This window comes from Mchenga conophoros, linkage group LG4 (genome assembly GCF_057382185.1).
Source record: "Mchenga conophoros isolate Kocher_MC1m ecotype Shallow Benthic linkage group LG4, M_conophoros_male_GT1.1, whole genome shotgun sequence".
Taxonomy (NCBI): domain Eukaryota; kingdom Metazoa; phylum Chordata; class Actinopteri; order Cichliformes; family Cichlidae; genus Mchenga; species Mchenga conophoros.
Genome location: NC_140529.1, coordinates 21,479,553 through 21,500,127, shown reverse-complemented (window position 1 = coordinate 21,500,127; position 20,575 = coordinate 21,479,553). Strand labels below are relative to the sequence as shown.

At 41.3% G+C, this 20,575-nt stretch overlaps 1 protein-coding gene across 4 annotated transcripts in view; it reads right to left on the bottom strand.

Moving 5' to 3' along the window:
* Positions 1 to 20,575, bottom strand: part of LOC146575988 (voltage-dependent T-type calcium channel subunit alpha-1I-like) — a 129,240-nt gene that overhangs the window by 2,034 nt on the left and 106,631 nt on the right. The window contains exons 28-34 of one of the 4 annotated variants that reach the window (XM_085270942.1): positions 18,661 to 18,739; positions 18,325 to 18,446; positions 16,418 to 16,873; positions 9,298 to 9,447; positions 3,795 to 3,932; positions 771 to 954; positions 153 to 286 (exon numbers count right to left, since the gene is read on the bottom strand). In XM_085270942.1, the coding sequence (XP_085127068.1) occupies positions 153 to 286; positions 771 to 954; positions 3,795 to 3,932; positions 9,298 to 9,447; positions 16,418 to 16,873; positions 18,325 to 18,446; positions 18,661 to 18,739 (1,263 nt within the window). The remainder of the gene's footprint in view (positions 1 to 152; positions 287 to 770; positions 955 to 3,794; positions 3,933 to 9,297; positions 9,448 to 16,417; positions 16,874 to 18,324; positions 18,447 to 18,660; positions 18,740 to 20,575) is intronic. The other 3 variants (XM_085270943.1, XM_085270944.1, XM_085270945.1) reach the window with 3 other exon arrangements.

The following is a 20,575-nucleotide window of genomic DNA, read 5'->3' as shown; positions in this document are numbered from 1 at the left end:
TGCCTTTATTATATTTACTTGATCATCATTTGTTAGTTAGCAATTACTGAAATATATTTCAACAGAACCTCACAACTGTCTTTTTATGTTTCCACGTCAAACATCATCTAACTTACCGTAATCTATCTATTTGGTCCCTCGTCCCCTCTTACCTGTGTGCAGAGCTTCTTCCTATGGGCTCCAGGGGAGCGGAACGAAGCCCACGAGGCTCTGGAGGCTCGGGAGGCCAGCCTAAGGCCTCTTGACAAACGTAGGCTTCTACTGCGGGGAGGTACTGGGATGGCTGCTTAAGAGACCAGCAGAGGACATTATTAGTCAGTTCTTACAACCAGATTTTATTTTAGGGTTAAGGATGTATTAAAAAGACAGATTTTATATACAGAAGATGGTGACGGATTAATCTGTAGTCTGGGCCTGAATACACCCAATATGATGCCATTTGATGTAAAAACTAACTGTACATGTGCATATATAGAGCTAATCCTACTGCAGAGGTCAGTTTCTTCCTTAGACTCCCCCCTCGTCACCTCTTATAGGCGCATTTTGAGACTTACTGTACGTGGACTTCTCTTGTTTATTTATATAATTACTTGAATTTAATTTATTGCCTTGTTCTTTGATTTGAAGTGCTGTTTAACCAAATTGTGCAGCATTTTGTTGAGGCTGTCACTTAAGATTACAGCATTTCGTTTACACAATATACACACACAGAGCAACAAGCAATTCACATTATTGTGCTTATGTGTTTGTTGCGCTGTGGATTTACTCACCTGGGCTGCACTGAGGTGAACAAACACGCGGTTCGTGTGTTTGCATTTCCATCTCCTGCAGTACGATCTCCATCTCAATGCCCGTGCTGAGGGCTCTGCATGGCTGGCTCTGCACCACAGTCTGAATCTGGTGACCTCCTCCTTCGACCTCCTCAGAGCTGGGAGAGTCACTGCTGCACTTTACCTACAAGACAGAAGATTAACAAATATCCAGAACAGTGGATGCTTTTTCCTTCATATCTAAATTAGACATATGGGCTCAATTTGTGACGCAAACTGCTGCGACCTGTTTTGGAAAAGCTTGTATGATTAAGATGATTAGATGATCATTAAGTTAGCATAAAATTTTCTTTAAACTCTCATTTCATCTCCAAAGCAATAATTAATCCATAATTCATGTGATGTATTTTAAATTGAGGGTTCCTGGTTGAGGCAAAAAAAAAAAAAAGCCCCTAAGGTGCTGGGAGATATTAAACATGGCCTCTGAGTCACATCATTCTCTTTGGCTTTTCATTTCAGTGCAATTCAAAGTGTGAACATGAGCTCTTAATTGTTATGTTAATCCTATATTTCGTGACCTTAAATGTTTAGGTTTGAAATTCCCGAGCATCCGCAAACAGGCCGCGATGGCTTGAAGTGAGTAGCAGGAGGCGGATGAAGGCAAGAGTTCAAAAATAAGCTGGTACACGTGTGAGAGTGGGTGTGCAGGAATGCTTTTGTGCTTTCATTAGTGTACTGTACCTCTGAGTCATTCAACCCGAGCCCCTTAACAGCCCCATTTCAGGTGAAATCTCAAATAGCCTTATCAAGCATTCGCTTCTACCCCTGCACACACATCTCTTCAGATACCACCACCATAATTACTACTTGTCACGGTCCGTGGAGATAGACCGTGTGGGAATGTGTGTGTTGGACCCAGACGCGAACACAAGCGAAGATGCAGGAGTGGATTAAACAAAAGCGAGCCTTTTATTATGGCTGATAACAGAACAAACCAGAGCGAGGGCAGTACAAGGGTAATAGTTCAAACAGAAAACCTAAACTGGACATAAACTAAGAAAAAGCTATGGCTGGAGATACGGAACACAGGGGGTGGTAACACAGACGACGCGACACAGACTGCATGAAACACAGAGAGTAAATACACATGAGGGATGATCAGGGGAAGTGGATGCACACGGGGAACACAGGTGACACTGATAATCATAACAAGACACGGCAGGAGTGAACGCAACACTGATGGGAGATGGGCAAAGTAAAACAGGAAGTACACAGAGGTTCAAACAGGAGGAGAGAGAGCACGGGGAGAACGCAGACATAACGGGCTGGGGAAAACATAGAATAAAACACAAAGAGAGACGAGGGCTCATAAATACACAGAGGGGCACACAGGGGGTAAGAGTCACGAAGGGAAAACACTTAGGGAACAACACAACAGGGCAACTCAGGAAACATGGCCTAAATAAGGAACGAAATACAAAAATACAAGGAACTAAGAATACTGGGCCCACATGGCCCAGGACCATGACACTACTAGCCCTAACCCTAATGTTAGACAAGCTTTTAAGTAAAAATGGTGTGCTTTATATTGTAAGGGCTTGCTTTGGGCAGAGATGTGACTTCCCTCAGTGTGACTGTGTAAAACGGATTTATTTATTTATTTGACACCAGATTTCTTTTAATCAAACAGCGCTGGGCAAATTAAAACCCTAACCTTACGTCCTTTGTCACCTTCTCTCTTTCCCTCTTCCCCTTCTTTTCTCATCTCCTTCCCTCTCCTCTAATGAGCACTGGTTCACAGCCATGCTTGGTGACGGCAGGCTTATTTAGCTCTCCAGAACCAAGGAGCATTACCCCATTACAGAGGAGGATATCTAGGATGGATGGATGATAAGGGATGGAGATAGTGAGGCTAGAGGGAGGTACAGAGCAGGTGTGCAATTACCAGAGGGGGAGCACTGTCAAAGGAGAAGCATAAAAGATAAAGTCTAAAGCAAGCTTTGGGCGGGTTCATAGAGAGCCACCACGAATTGTGATTGAGGGGAGTTTGGTGGAAAGATTTATTCACGAGAAGGACTGTAGAGGATAGAGACTGTCGACTCTCCAAAGACAAGATAGTTACCCTGATACATAGAAAGAAAGTGATAAAGGCATCTTTGGAACCTAAAGGTTTATATCTGCAAATCGCGAGAGAGCCTAAAGCGCAGCCATGAAAATGATTTTATGAGGGTTCATTTGTTTTGTGCTTCCTGGAAGTAATAATAAAGAAATCTGCTGCGGGGTTGGAACAAAGTGCTGGTAAACTGCTGTATTTACGTCAAATATAAAGCAGCTGGTGGAACCTATGGGCTCTTATCCAATGACCTAGCCTCTGGGGACAATGAGCGTTGATTTTCTTCTGACGCTTGCGTATAACAAACACCAGGTTGGTGACGTCCTGCTCCATGTGTTGGTGATTGCTTACCTCCCAACTATCAGTGGAGATAAATATAAAAAACTACAATAAAAGCTAACTTGTAAATCGTCTTTTGTCAGCCTGCTTTGTCAGCCAAAGTCTGATTGGTCAATACTAGCCTGACACAGTTTTCCTGTACTAAATGTTGTATCTTGTTGAATTTGTGGTGCAGTATTCTCTTTCTATTCGTCTTACTCACATGAAACTGGCTTAAAATTCCGTCTAGAGATGACAACCAAGTGTGCAGCACGGCAAAATGATAATAGTACTAATATCCTCCTAGTGACATTTAAGCGGGCGCTTACTCTGCACACCTTTGTAACTCAGAGCTGTGTAAAGATGGCTCAATGTTGTAAATCAGAGCTAGTGTACAAAACCTTAGTGCCCCTAAAATGACAGGATTACTAGAGCTACCTATCATTAAAACAACCCTAAACGTTCATACACTGACTTTTAGATTGGCCTAGCTGAAAATGAGCCTTCTTATGGACACACTGTAAAGCTATAAAATCCATATTTAAAGTGAAAATCTTTATGGTGTCTTTCCTCTTCACTCTGCTTATACCCACCTCGCCCTCTTGCGCCAGCAGCTGGTAGGCAGTATGCTCATCTAGGCTGAGGTCATCCGGCAGGGCAGGGGATGAGGACTTGTCCGAAAGTTGCTCTGACTTCAAGGAAGCCTGTTCAATCTCTGCCATCCTGATCTGCTGGAAAGAATATACTTCAGTTATCCATGCTTTTAAAGGCATAGGGAATAGGACTGGCAACTGTTTCAGACTTTCTACTTCATAAAACATGGTCTCATCAGTGCTCAGTAAAATTTTACATGTTTAGCGCAAGGTTCATAGCAACCAGCCACGACTTCAGTGGCTTACATTTTGGTGGATATAGAAATGAAACTTTTAAAGGTTTAGTTTATTTTGATATCTATCTATATTATTTATATCTTGCATGATTTTTTGTTTTATTTTTTGTTAAAAGGCCAACATGAGCTACAGAGACGAGTTCGATAAAACCTCCACCAAGCTGGTTCACCAGATGCTGACAATTCAAAGTTGCCAAAATGCCATGGCGCCTGTCTGTAAAGAGAGGCAGGATGAGAGATTTCAAGAGAGCAGTGACATTACTTCATCATCATCAAGTGAGCAATTGTTTTTTAGTGGCATCAATATATACGCAAATAAAGAGGCTGGATGGGAAGCTGGATGAGGCGGGTATCCATGCAACGTTTTCGTGTACGTGTCGGCGCCGTCTTCATGTATATGCAAAAGAGAGTGAAGATGTTTATTTTTCCTATCAAGCGTGGTGATGTTAACAAAAAAGAAAACATTACCAAGCACACTGTTGTCACTCAGATGTGACAACAGTGTTACTTTCTCTTTTCTCTGCTCCAACACTGGCTCCAGCTAGGTTCATTTCATCAGAGCTGCGGGTAACGTGGCCCATATAGCTGCTGAATTGCTTTTAAATTATCAGCCACACGTGAGCATCGAGCCTCCCTGCTGGCACTTTTCTCTGCTCTTGTAATACTTTTCTTTTTGTGCACCGGTTTCAGAGCACAGTGCAAACCGTGAGCTGGAGTGGAACCTCAGTGTTGTGGAGATGCAGTGCTCGGGCAGCGTTTCTTTAAGGACACAGAACAATAAATGGCCAGAGCATGGGGAATTAAAAGGGGCCAAGTGAAATACAATGAAGTGAGAGTTTCATAGAGGAACGAAAGATTCATGGCTAATATGAGGCAGTAAATTACCATTGCCCATGCCCCTGAGGAGAGAGTGAGCAAGAAAGTGAGAGAAAGAGATAAAGAGATGGGATGAGGCAAAGGCGAGGAATCAAGACAGAAGCACAGCAACTCATTAATTTGAAAGAACACTTTCTGTTTTGCCTCCATATATTACTCCTCACTTATGTGAGAGCACCACATCTGTGACTTTTTAGCGCCTTAGAGGTGGGCTGCAAATAGCTGTGGAAAAAAGGTCCCTGTGAGTCAACTGGTTTATTTATCGACAGGTAAAAGAAACGGGAGCTTCTCTTTTTCTGTATTCTTGGCTGGGCCTCCAGAGATAACGAAAAAGCACAATAGGCACAGGAAGAGTTGCTACACCGCTGCTTCCAAGGTAACTGCAGAAATATCGAAGGCTTCACTAACGAGATAGGGGACTCGGGCAAGGACCAGTTGGAAGTGTCCACTGCAGCCTTAGAGCAGTGAAGGAAGGTATTTTTCTATTCAGCACTGCCATGAGAGAAGATTGCTGACTGCAGAGGAAATAAGCACAATTAATATCTGCATGAGTCTTAACAGTCAGAATATCATATCATAAGTGCACCAGCAGGTGCTCTTGCTCTTTTATCTTGCTGAACTATGACAACAAATGATCATTCACCAGAGTCTATGAACTTTGTCAACACGATACAGTGATCACTTAACTTCACGCAAACTGCAGCCATTAATTCTCCTTTTGTCACCACTGTCACCTGTTTGAACAGACTATGCCCATGATGCTGAGATCAGAGCTCTATGGCAGCCATGGCATCAGGTGCCGAACTCCTCTTCTTCCTAAATTATACTCCATCCATCCATCCATCCATTCGCTTCCGCTTATCCTTTTTAGGGTCGCGGGGGGCGCTGGAGCCTATCCCAGCTGTCATAGGGCGAGAGGCAGGGTACACCCTGGACAGGTCGCCAGTCTGTCGCAGGGCTAACACATAGGGACAGACAACCATTCGCACTCACATTCACTCGCACATTCACACCTAGTGGCAATTTGGATTATCCAATTAACCTATCCCCACAAGCTGCATGTCTTTGGACGGTGGGAGGAAGCCGGAGTACCCGGAGAGAACCCACGCAAACACGGGGAGAACATGCAAACTCCACACAGAAAGACCCCGGCCTGATGGTGGAATTGAACTCAGGACCTTCTTGCTGTGCGGCAACAGTGCTAACCACCGTGCCACCGTGCCGCCGCCTAAATTATACTCTCTACATATATAGTCTTATAACTAATGACTGAAGGACTGTCTCATACTTTGTGGTATTACACATGGTACTGCATAATGAATAAAAATATATACGTATATAAGGTGCGATCAGAAGTTTTAGTGACTGCCCCTGATAAGCAAAACCTCAACATTGTCTCCGTGTGCACCTCTGGACAACTAACAGTGCTTCTGCTATTTTAAACTGCTCCTTGGAAGTTCTGCTCTCTTGCATTTAATCCTCCTCAGTCCTCTTTAGTTCTTCGTAATTATGCAGGACGAATTAGCTTAGATTTTTTTTTTGGAGCAAGTAAGATTTTTGCATTTTAATAAACCGATCTCACCAACTGCATTTGGCAATAAATGCACTCATAGCTCAAAATGCACAGCGTTACAGAATACATAATGATGTGGAAATAGTAAAATAATACTGTTTCACCTCAGGCACACACCCAGATGCCACTCTGGGTCAATTTAAGCACTGTGGATCAATCAGCTCTCTGAAATGATTTCTCTGCCTCCTCAGATGTGATGATGCAGATATGCAAGCACAAGTGGTCACAGTACATGTACAGTACTGTAAAAAAGAAAATAAGTGGTCCAGAGGTCCACTAAGTCTTTCAGGAGCCCACAAGGTTTCTGCTTTTGATGGGTGAGGTCACAAAATCTTTTAATTGCACCTTGAAATGTTTATGTCCAAAAGTTTTCCACAAAACTGTACACCATTTTTCCTTAACGGTGCATTGTGACCACAGGAACAGCTGATATCTTAAAATCAGTATCGCTATTATCCTTTCATTTTACAAACAGTGTTTTGCTTATTTCAATGAGATGCATTTAATATTACCATTAACAGTAGTTTAGTTTCAACTTTGAATTGCCTGTTAGAGCAACATTTTCCAGTGGTTTGATTAGTTGCAAAAGTAAATTCAGTGAAAATGATGTTGAGGAGCTTTCATATAGTGTTGAGCAGTGGCCTCTTATACTTGCAGCCAAATTAATAGCGAAGGCCTCCTCTGCTCCACTGAACTGTTCCCTGCAAACCAAAACTGCAGAACTGCAGTCACTCTCATGCTGTGGATCGTCCCTCGTGTTTATTAGTTCCTTGATGAATATTTCCAATGTCACACACGCTGCACCCAGGTGTCCCGCTGTGTCTTACTGTCTGCTCAAACACAGTAAATCTGCACAGAACTCTCAGCAGCAAAAGACTCATCTGTGTACTCACCCATACTAGCTCTCTCTCTGTCACGCACACACGCACACACGAAAACAAGTCTGATGTTTAAAGAAGGTGGCAAATTAAAGGAGATCAGCACCGCATCAGAGAGAGTAAATCTGGGCTAGACAAAGGGATTGCCAGAGGAGAGCAGCTACCGAAGGAAAAAGGCGAAGCGTATAACGGAGCGAGGAAAGATTGATGGTTTGACAGCATCTGCAGACAGGCAGAAAGCAGGGCTGACAGATGAGGAGGTGTAGAGCCCAGTTATTGCTTCTTCTGAGATGACCTGCTGCACTTTGTCATTGTGATAGACAACACCAGCACAGGACAGTATGTTGTGGGGGTGTGTGGTTTATGCAGGATCTCCTGTTTACAAAACGCCCCTAAAATATAAGAACAGGAAAAACAGGCTGTTGGTGCGTGCCTGCATGCATACAGCAACAAGAATGGCTGCCTGTGTGCCATGCATTAAGTGGGCCTCATTGAGTCACATTACTGCACATATGGAAAGTCGCTTTAATCTTATGCTGCTGGGCTTTTTTAGAGGCTTTAACTTTCTGTTATACTGTAACAAAACAGCACATAGAGCAGTTGACACACTTTATGAAGCTTGGACTTTGACAGCACTTTCCATTCAGACTGCTTGGTGTGATTAATGGACCCCTGTGTGTATCCACGAAAGTACGTGCAACCCCCTACATGCCTGCAACTTGTTGTGCGTGTGAATGTGTGAGTATTCAGGGAATCCTGTGTTTTACAAAGTAATTGTATGATTTACCAAATTTTGGTTTTTGATCCAGCCTAAAATTAGATTTTCCAGAGTACACAATCCCACACGTGCGCCAGTCAGTGAAACCGCAAACTGAAGGTTAGCAAATGCTGTTAGCTTTATATTTATACACATTTGCACAGCTACAAAGAAAAGTAGATGTTTTCAGGAATTAAATTTCTACCTCTACACTTATTTGGCGCTAGGGTGCCAATTTTTGTTTCTCCCTTCCAACACCTGGAGGCATTTTTATAAAGCATCTGGAAGCTAGGAATTACATGTCTCAGGATGATGTTTGGTTTTCCCTTCAGAGTGCAGGTGTAAAAGTGTTTTATTTGTAGACGGGCTTTTCTCTAACAGGAATGAGAATAGCTATAATCTGGCATGCCCAGCGTACACGTTTTTTTCCACTCTGTTGAAATCAGCATTTTAAAATGTGAAATCAAGAAACTGCACTTTTAACAGCCTTATCTTCCTTCAATTGCATTTTTACACTGTCAGAGCTGGTCTGCTGAACACAATAAGGAAAAAAGACTTGGTTACCCTGGTTTTGCCAAAAGAAAGTAGATCCCTTCATAGACATTCTGGATATTTTCCTGTTGATTTATATTTCACTCTGTCCTTTCTCACAGAATGCAGCTGAGAACTGCAGAAACCGTGAACGAGGAGGGCCGAAGATTCACCCGCGACTCTCTTGAAACGAAAGTAAAATGCTTTCCCAGAAAGTCAGTAGATTTGTTGTTGGGTTCACTGTGAAATAACATTGCTAATGGGTTCATTAAAGTGTCCAAACCTTGCTAAATTGGCAACGCAGGGGTAGCTTATTTAAAGCCTTAATGTGATGTGGAACTTTTTTCAATACTAGTAAATTATTCAGAGTGAGATCCTTGGATGTTTGTCCTGTAAGCCTGAGCCTATCACAAACAATTGTGTTGACTGAATTCCGAAACACGTTACGCCAATTAAATATTTGACTGAAAAATTAATACATGTGTTAAATTTGTCTTGCAAATGTGACCAGATCTGAGATTATTTCACCCTCCCCTTGGTCCCGTGTGTGTGCTGTGGACATGCTTGTATTCATGTGTGTTTAGGGTGGTACCTCTTGCGGGTGGCCCTTGCAGTCTTTGCAGATGAGCTGAGGAGAGGAGTAGTGGTGGAAGACAGAGCCGGAGAGGTTGTCGATCATCAGCATCTCCCCCTCTAAGGTATCCTTGATCAGGAGAGATACACTGTCCAACCACTGGCTCTCCTGGAACACATACGCACACGCGCACACACACAACACGCACGCACACATACACGGACACATACGCAGGGGACGCGGGGGGGCGGCAGACCAGAATGCACGCAGGCGCAAACATGTGCACATGCGGACATGCGAGGACAAAGAAACACGCAGGGAAATGCATACACCATCGAAAGGGTTATAAAAGTGCCCATGTGCACACGCTGGTATGCTTTTGCAGTTTTCTCATACTCTGTGCTCACACGCAAACACACACTCATGTCACTCATGTGCATATTCACCCCCACGACAGTACATTTCACACTCCGTACGCCTTCCTTTCTGACATTCCTCAACTGAAATAATAAATAAATAAATAAATCTCTCATACACTGTCAGATATTATGTATAAATAAATGAGATTTTGATGGCCTTTAAGGCTAAACACTTGTTCTTTTTTGGGAAGGGAAAAAACTAAACAACAACAAAAAAAAGCTCCTCAATAATATAACTCCAAACCATTAGCCAAGTAACACATAATTTTACTATCAAAGCCTTGAGCAGTGAGAGCGGTGCAATTATATTTGATATATCACCTCAATTAGGCTGTTCAATACCTTGTTGAAACAATTTAAGATTTAAGCATTTGCTTTGTGAGTTGGATATTATTAGGTTTAAAGCAATTTAGACTGAATCACTCAGGGCTTCTTTTTTCTTTTTTCCCTGTGACTTAAATGATCCCTCCTTGCTTGAATCTCCTCTGCCAGATTGGTTTTCCCAGAAACCAATCTGGCAGAAAAAGGAAACTACTGACAAAAAAAAAAGGTGGAGGGGGGACTACTTTAAAAATGATGTCTGTGATTCGCAGCGGGACTCTGTATTTCACAATGATGTGTGATTGTGCCCGTAGCACATTCTTAACAGCCAAAATAACCGTATTACATCAGCAGATCTATCCCAAAAGATGCTGTGAAACAGGGTCACTCCTCTTCAATCCCCACGCAAGCCTACTTTCATAACACGTTTCTACAACGCCGCACATGCCTATACTTAGGCCTCTTATGCAAACACACATTTCTGACTCATGTGGTTATATTACAATCACTCATGGTTCATGTTTTGAAAGTGAGTGGGCTCGTGATTCAAAAGACAGGTTACTGTACTCCCAGCGATATAAATACACCTAAATCATGCTGGGTTTTGATACAGAGCTGCAGTGCCGCATTTTGGCACAAAGACAAACTGACTCGGCTACATCCAGCTCGGTGTATGCACATATAAAAAAAACATACTCTTCTCTCTCTCTCTCTCTCAGAGAGGCCCTGAGATAGTCCATTCTGTGTAGGTTGAGAGCTTAATATAAAAATAATGTTTGATTGACTGTGGTGGCCTATGTGGTGGCCTCCATTAATAACTGTATTAGTGGACAACAATAGGGCTCGTCTGCAGGGAATGGAAGTTGAGAGAGGGGGAGAGGAGAGAGCTGAAATTAATTACTGCCTCTATCTGACTGTCACTGGCTCGGCTATTATCAGTCCTCTCTTATGCCCGTACTCTCTCTCTCTCTCTCTCTCTCTCACCGTGCATGTGTCAACTTCCTCTAGTGGCTCCTTTAGTCCCTGTGCAATGCATTACTGGTGTTGCACTATTCTCTAAAAAAAGCACTTTCTTAGTGTTTAATATAGCACATTATAGATTGCATTAGTTGCACCAAAAATCCAAGTTCAACTGAGCTGTCTGCTCTGTATAAATAACGTAAATATCAGCTTTGTAGATGAATACAAAAGATGAACACTGTAGCTCTAATTCTAAAAATACTAGACTGTGCAAAAATCTTGAGCCATCCTTCATCTGTTTATATTTCACCTCTATTCTTTATCACAGAGTGGACTCATTTGTTTAAGTAGTCTTCAGGAATAGTTCTCCAGGCTTCATGAAAGACATTCAGAGCTCGTCTTTGGATGTTGATGGTTTCTGTCAAGATGATCCCACATCTGGAATCTGAAAAGGCCAATCCAGGCCCAATAGTGTTCCATTGTGTGTTTTTCTCTATGTTTTTCTGTGTGTTTGGGATCTTTGTCATGTGCTCAATCAGATGCTTTCCAGGTGGTATTACATGATGGATCAAATCCAATGGTAGTTTCTGTGTTCATAATTGAAAATTTCAACACCGCTGGATGATACATAACAAACCATGACAGAGCCTCCTCCGTACTTTACAGAACATGTATCTGGCTGCAGATGCTCACTGTTGTACCCCACTCGTTTGATCTGACAATTAAAAAATCTAATTTGGATTCTTAATCCACAAGTCATTTGTTCTGATGTAATTGCAATACCTCAGCCTTTTCTCCCTGTTTCCCTTCCTTAAGAATAGCTTTTTGAAAGCCATTTCTGATGAGACTTCAGTAAACAGTAGATGGTCTTAGGTCCTGTATCAGGTATTTGCTGGATTTCCCCCCCTATTTCTTAAGGGCAGGACTTTCAGATACTGATCATCTGCTGCGGTAGAAGTTTTTTTTTTTTTTTACTCAAGCCAGTTCTTCTTTGTTCTTCACTTGTCTGGTTTCCTCAGATTTTTTAAGGACAAAGTGCACACCATGTTGAAATAGTCCATTTACTATTTACTTTGTTGATTACTTTGTTGGTGCAAAAAAAATATTTTATGACTGTTAAACTGTGTTAACTTTGGCAACTAAAGAAATGGGAAAAAATTACGTGAGAAAAAATTTAAAATGAGCTTTTTGTCTGTTATATGTAGACACTGCTTCATCTGCTTGAGTTAGGTGTCTTTTTTATGTTTGAATGATTCATATGTACATACAAAAAAGAAACAAAAAAGAAAAACATACCTCTGAAAATGGTGAGGTACAAAGACTCGACTTGGGATGTCTCAAGATTTTTGATTAGTACTGTAGCAGTATTACTAGCAGTAATATTACAGCAATTTATTTGACAATGTTTTTCACAGACATACACACACTCATCCTGGTACGAACAATCACACACTCAAACCCCAGGACCCGTGCTCTGAAGATATTACATCGCACTGCCAGATCCCTCACTGCATCGCTTGTGAGAAAGAGAAGCAGAGAGAAAGACAGAGAGAGACAGGATGCTGCCAGTTTATTCTCCCTGGTCTGCATTAAGTTCCTTCGTCAGCCAACGCTGAACTAAAAATGGCTCCGTGCAGCCAAGTTTAGCTCTACAAAGGTGAAATTCCTCATGGCAGCCAGTGAGTCATCTTCATGTGTGTGGTTCTGCGTGGAAATCTCAGACTATCATTAATGATTTCATAATGAAAGCGTGCGTCTCTGCTGACTGCGAGGAGAAATGAGGGACCCTTCCACTCGTTCTCTCACAAACACACACACACACATTAGATGTAGGCAGTGAAATTATGATTTCCAAAGCGTAACCTGTGCACATATGTATGCAAGCTCACATAGTCTCAAATGAGCATTGAAAGGTTAATAAAGCCTAAATGAAAAAAAGCTTCAGTGAATAAGTGATTAACATTTTTCACCTCTCCTCGCTGACTGCATTGGCTACAGAGAAGATGGCGAAAAACCTTCATACACAAAATCGACATGATATCACTTTAGTTGTTTAGCTTGATTTTGGAAAATGCCTTTAATTTCTCCCTAATGGTTTAATACTTCTATTACTCATCTTATTCAAACAATTGGCTTTGTGCAAAAACTCCTGCTAAGTCACTGCTTAGCATCTCTTTCTTCTTCTCCTTTTATCTGTTTGTGTAAATGTTTAACCTTCCAGGCCCTCGCTTCCATCTTTCAAAATCGCTTAAAGAAAAAGAACAAAAGTTCTAACAACTTATACAAAGAGATCGACTGATTGAGTGCACTCAAGAAATGCGGGCTGTCAGTGAATTTTTACTAAAAAAGAAATCAAGCAATGATTCTCTCTCTCTCTCTGACATCAGAACCATTTAAACAGAAATTACTGACATTGTTTATCACTTTTGTATTCTTGCAGCTTGCTCGTCAAATATGTAATTTTCCCTGCATGAACTAATCCATTGACACCGTGTAAAGAGAAGCAAACTGACAGACAGCCAGAGAGACAGAAATATCACAGTAATAATATATAATAAGTCCTTTCATGTGCACTGTCTGCTCGTAGTCTGAGCTGTACCTGTGTATTTTTATTTACCTGCGTAATTCCCACATACTCAGCCCTGAGGAAGCCTCCATCAAAAAATGATAGCAGCTCTTACAGCGGAATATATAAAGCGTGCATACAATAACAACTCTGTTTCTAAAAAGAAACATTTAAGACTTTTGTGCAATCGAAAATGGCACAAAGAAAACAAAAAACATGTTGAAACTGAGATTTTTTTTCAAAGACGCTCATTTTAAAGTTAATTTAAGCAACATGTGGGCAGGTTTTTATCATCCCTTCCTCACAAGTTGCATGTACATGTCTTCCTTCATAAAGAATTTCATCAGTTCACAACCTCTTTGTCATATTCTTTGTTTCATAATAAGAATTTTTCAGTGAGTTTCAGGTCTGGACTGTAAAAGGCCAGTTTAGCATTAATGCTGCCTCCACATATTTTTTGTTACCTGTGTGTTACGCCCCTCTGCAGCCCCTAATCTCTTTGCAGTGGAAGTGCAAGAGTGTTCAGCTGTTGCTAATTGACCACACCTAGTCAGGTGTGGATAAAGGAATACCTGAGGCAGAATCATGTTTACATGCTTTTTCTTTGCATGAGGTTTTAACTACAGTTTTACAGTGAGAAACTAGGTTTACCAGCAGTGCTTTTCAGCATTTCTTTGGTCCAAAATGTTTTGTTGTTGAGCTGACGGGATGGTGATAGCAACTCAGATAATCAACAGGCTGCAAAGCTAAAAGAAAATCGACACCAACTGTGTCATTATGGACTAAAATCTCTGAGGAAATTTTCCAACACCTTATTGAATTGATGTCACAAAGAATTAAGGCAGTTCTGAAGGCAAAAAGGAGAGTCTGATCAGGTACTAGTAAAGTGTAACTACTCACCAGGCCAGTCTTTTTTACCCAGTTTCACCATTTGATATATTTTCTTTGTACCAGATTCAATTAAATTCAAGTTTTAAAAGATTTACAAACTATTAAATTTGTTTATTATTTTCCTTTTACACAGCATCTAAAAAGAAGGTTGTACTTCATCTGTGTCAGACCTGACGTTTGTATGTATTCAATAGTGTCTTATAGTACTATTTATATTGTTCTTGCAATAAGCGGTGACCACTCGGGTAGGGCTGCTCGATTATGGCAAAAATGATAATCACGATTATTTTCACTGAAATTGAGATCACGATTATTTGACGATATTTATTTCGTCCGCCAGAGCTTATATTATTTTTTTTTACATGCTGTAGTGCCATTTGTGGGAGCATTTCAAGTTGCTATACATCAATACAACTGTTATAGCCCATATTTTAAAAATATGTATGCATTAAGTCCATAGTAACTACATTAATTGCAAAAAAGTGCAATAAACTACAAAAAAATTGAAAATCGTTTTTGTTTTGTTTTTTACATATATTTCTACTTGGAGAAATTTAAGAGGTTTATCCCTCAAAACTTTAAATACAATAAAGTTGCAAAAAATCGTTTACAACAACAGGAAATTTATTTTGAGTGTCTTCATAGTTTTATTTTTGGAGATACAGCAATTTTTATATACTGCAGGAAAAACAAAAAAAACAATCCTATGATGCAAATTTGCAAAGAATGTGCATGTGCATCAAAATAAACTATTTCCAGCAGTGCAATTCGAGTTCTAAGGCCTACAAGTAAAAAACTACATTTTCCGCAAAAATGACGTCACTTGCGATAGTTCACGTTGACGTCTTTTTCAATGTGGGAAGTGTTAAGAACAGCTGATCGGATCAGCAAAGCGTGTTTCTGGAATATTATGTTTTTGTTCCTGCAAGCGCTTTTTATGCAATTTTTGCAAAGCTATATGTGGAAGGAAACCGTGACCTAGGACAAGCTGATGGCATAAGATGTAAGTACAACTCCTCTGGTTTCATATGGAAAAAAATTTATTGTGCTAGCTTAGCAGGATTTAAAAATAGTTACACAAAACGAGCATGCTGCTCTGACCGGCTTTAAAGGTTTAACAATAACAATATATTGAATAATGACTTTAAAAAATAATATAAAATAGTGTGCAAATACTGATAACAGTGCAAATGTTTGCAATATAAGAAATAAATGAAAAATGTGAACTTTGCAGTGTTGCTCTGTGGTGCAGCTACGACACCATAGCAAAGTTTACACACTGTGTCTACTTGATCCACGTCTGACTCCGCGAACCCATAATGTTTCCACACCACTTAAGTTTTTTTTTTTACCTCTCTTTTCAACCAACGGCAGTCACTCTCCTCTCCAAATAACTTCTGCTTAGCTTTCCGAGCTTCCCTCGGGTCCTCTTAATTGTTGTCACGCGTGTTCGAAATGCAGAGCAGTGCGCTTGATTTGCCACACGGAGCAGCGCGAGAGTAAAGCATGAGGGAGGGGCTAATAATCGGCTCAGTCATTTTTAATGATCGTTGAAAGCCCAGATCGTAATCGTGATTAAAATTCGATTAATTGAGCAGCCCTACACTCAGGTTTTAGACAGAGTGGACACTGCAGAAAGAAAGGAGCAAACATTTGGGCATCTTCTCTTTATCGCTATGAGAGACGTAGAACTATCAGAGTACTACTGCAGATTGAGAACATCAGCAAGTCTCCTTATGAGGCTCGACACTGATGCTAAAAAAACTAAAAGTCATAGATATCTCATCCTTACTTTCAGGCACAAAGACACACGCATGCTTATTCAATCAAACACACAAAAATGCCTTTCACACTCCCACCAAGCAAAAAGATCCTCATGTACTTTCTTTGTTCTCTCTCTCCCTCTCTCTCACACACACACACACACACACACACACACACACACACACACACACACACACACACACGCAGACAGACTCACTTGTGCTGGTGAGTACATAGTCTGGCTGGAGTCACTGGAGTTATATGGTCCCTGGTGCGCAGCAGTGACTGCGTGTCGCAGCTTTCTCACTCCTTCTCCTCTCTCTCCTCGGGCACTTCCTCTGTCTCTTCCTCCCGCTGTGCCTCCAGGCCTCGATCCAGCAACGACTAGTCCTTTATCCACCCCCCCACCCCCGCAACCGGGGGCGCCCATGCAACAGAGGGTGCCCTGGGCCAGCTCCAGCTCAATTTCTGCATCCATCTCCGCCTCCTCCTGGGCCTCCTTGTTGGAGTCGTCCAGGTGCTTCATCAGCACGGCCACCACCACGTTGATGAGCACGAACTGGGCGGTGAGCACGAAGGAGACAAAGTACATGGGCGAGATAAACTGAAGGCTTGGATTGCAGGCATAGTCCACATCAGTGCCGTGGTCTGGTGGACACTCCCGCAATGTATCCTGGTCAGACAGAGGATGAGGAGAGGTTGGTCAAGGGTAGTTTTGGGTGAAAGGGAGCAAAACAGATAAGATATCACAAATGTCACTCTTTGGTTAAGAAGCTTCTTCTTGAATATTTGGAAAGTGGCGGAGATGATGAGAAGAAGTCTCGAGTCAAAATTTAAAAGTCGTCATGTATTGATGCGAGCTCAGCCCTGAAGCAACTTAATCATTCACAACAAAAAGTAATTTTACTGCTAGAATTATCTTTCTCATGCTAACAAGGCTCTTTGTAGTCATGCCTGCTTGTATTATCTTCATACACTTGCTTCTGTGCAAAATAACAAGGGGACGATATTTTTACTTTTGTCTTTTGAAAAGTTATTAGTGGTTTTCCAGTCTGGTTAACACGCGCACAGCGGAGTTCAGGCAGAGAAGAACCAAAGTGACAAGTGTTTTCTGGAGGAAGTACACATATCTCACCCAGGCTGTGACCACACATAACAATTTTAGCCCTCTGAGCTGAAGCTGGTCTTTTCTGTCTAATTTGCTTTGACATTTACAGACCCTGTGCCCCTTCACAAAGCTCCCATCATTTCTGCATCCTTTTCCATCTTCTTTGCTTAAATATTTCCATTTTCTCCTCATCCGAGCCTCCGTTTTCAAACGCACTCTCTTCCCTGTTTTGCATTTTTGCTGTAATCCCACACCCACAGCCCCTCACCCCCTGGAGAGGAGAAAGCATAATAACTGGTCAGTTCTCTTAACCCCTTTCCTTTCCTCTCATCTTCCCTTTTATTACAGTCGGCTAGTGCCTCCTTTTTCTCCCCGCTGCACTCTCCCTCATTATTTCCTCCTCTCTATCGTCACTGCATGACTAATTACTGCTTTCCTTTCCACTAAAGCAGAGCAGGTCTAACCTCTCTCACAGCCCAGGTAGCAAGTTGATGGATAAAATGGCTAAGATTTACTCTGAGGGGCACCATCTGTGGCCCGCTGTCCTGCTTCATGGCCCGCTATCATCCACACTGCCTGCATCGAGTGTGTGCCTAATGGTCCACACCCGACACACAACAGCATAATCTCTGATTCCCGTGCAACCTCAGAGCGTGGAGGAGATGTGATTATTCCTGGTGGAAGTGGATGTGATTTCAGAGGAAATTGGTGGGGTTTTTTGTTGTTTTTTTTTTTACATGTGCACGAGGCAGTCATCTCTTTCCATCAGTAGGGAAATGTGTGCTTCCTGTGCTGAGCTAACACATCTCCTTTTCATTGCTGTCATTAGAGAGAAGGCCAGGATGGTTGACAGTTTACTATTAAAGAGTCTATTTTTAAATAGTGTTTTCTCTCAATCACAGTTAAAAATATACTTGCATGTTTACCCTGTGTAGCATCAGACTGAAGCCTTTCACATGCACTCAATCTAGTAAATAAGACTGACTCAAATATATCTTCATACTATTGCCTTGTACCTTCATAATGCCATTCCAGTTGTCACCCGTTGAGACTTGAAACAATGTAAGAAAGGCCATGCCAAAGTTTTCAAAGGTAGCGTGACGACTCATACCCTCACATGGGTAATCTTCATTGCAAACTGAGAATAAGAGCGAGAAGGATCAAGAGAAGAAGAAGTTAAAAGAGGGGTGAGAGGAAAATGGCAAGCAAAATCTCTCCAATTAAGTCCATCCTGAATAGATACTGTCTGTTACTGAATCGATAGCAGTGTGACCAAACACTATCTGATTCTGAGAGCACAAAATATTTAGCTGCTATCTCAAGGCAGTCTTTAGGATGTTATATGAACTCACCTAGTTCTCCAAAAAGCTCTACTCCTAAGGCGGCGTAGATGAAAAACAGCAGCATGAAGAGCAGGCCCAGGTTACCCACCTACAACGGGCACACAGAAGGAAAAAGGTATTATTGCGTGTTTGTCATAAATTCATAAAGAGTATTTTAATATCTGCAGGAATGAAGAACTTTGTAGATGGCATTATGGTCGGGTCAGTGTCTAATGCACAAGTTACAGTCCTTTTAGTGAAAAACAAAAGCGTATTCTAAACACTAATATATGCGCATAACTAAATGCACTCACCAGACACTTTATGAAGTACAATTGTTTAACTGACTGTTATTGCAAATATCTAATCAGCCAATAACATTGCAGATTTTGAATGTGGCATGACTGGCCCGACAGACTGGGCTGAGTATTTTGAAAAACTGCTGATCTAGTGGAATTTTCCACACACAGCCAGAAAATATCCAGCGAGCTGCAGTGCACTGGGTAAAAAAGCGTTGTTGATGCCATGTCAGAGGAGATCAGGCACACAGGCAACGGTAATTCAAATAACAACTCGTTATAAGTTACACAGAAGAGCATCTGCAAATGTACAGCATGTTAAACTTTGAAGTAGATGGGCAACAGCAACAGAAGAGCACAGTGGTTCCATTGCTGTCAGCTAAGAACAGAAAACTGAGGCTACAACAGAAGATTGTAAAAACTTGGCCTGGCCTGATCAGTCTTACTTTCTTCTGCATTATTTGAATGGTAGGGTCACAATTTGTTATAAACACAATGAAATGTTTATATTGTCTATCCTGTAAAATAGTCAGATGTCTATTCATATTAATGTACAGAATTCACCTGCTTGCTGCTACTACTGCACATTTACCCAATGTATATACTATATATATGTGTAATGTTCTTCCTCTACCCCCCATTTTTGCACATGTCGAGGAGCGTGTCAGGCTACATTTCACTGTGTGTTATACTTGTATAACTATGCATGTGACAAATAAAGAACCTTGAACCTTGAAAGCATGGATCCAACCTGCCTTGTATGAACAGTTCAGGCTGGAGGTTGTGGTGTAGGAATTTTTTTTTTGTATTAACTGATCATCTTTTAAACACTACACTCGACTGGGTTATTGTTACTGACTGTGTCCATCCCTTTATGATGTACTCATTTTCTGATGGCTGCTTCCAGCAGGATAGTACATCATGCCACAAACCTCAAATAATCACCTCACTTTGGGATGTGGTGGAATGGAAGATTCACATTACTAATGGGTAGCAATTGCACAATACTGTTATGTTAATATAGACCAAACTCTTACAGGAATGCTTCCAGCACCTCGTTGAAGCCATGCATGAAGAATTAAGGCAGTTCTACTCCTTGCGAAGTGTAACTAATGAAGTGTCCCATGAGTGTTTTTCTTATGACTAGAAATAAATCGATCCCTGCTTCGTCTGCATCCATAAAATATGTTATTGCAAAGTAAAACACAAATTGATGATAATATAGTACGTGTATTATTACAGTCACACATTATGTTAATTCTAATGATTTTTGTTCCTGCTTTTGAAAAGGTCTCATACAATACAATTTCATTTTTACAAGATTTCCAGTATCTATAGGGCTTCGGAAGAAAACTCCTTTTCATTATATTTTATCATTAAACAAATCACTGAGTGATGGATATGCACGGACCTAATCCAATATTCCAACTTGTTCTGTCATGCTCCTCTCACCCTTCTTGGTTCTGTAAACAGACTTTGACACGACTAAAGCCACAATGCTGTGAATTTTTCAGCTTGGGCTTTTGGGACTTGGCTTGGATCCATGCCACGAAACAGCCTTCTGTTGCTTCACCCTAATAGTGATGATGTTGTATGGTTAAAACATTTCTAATCCTATTAAGGAGATGCAAAAGCTAGCCTCCTAT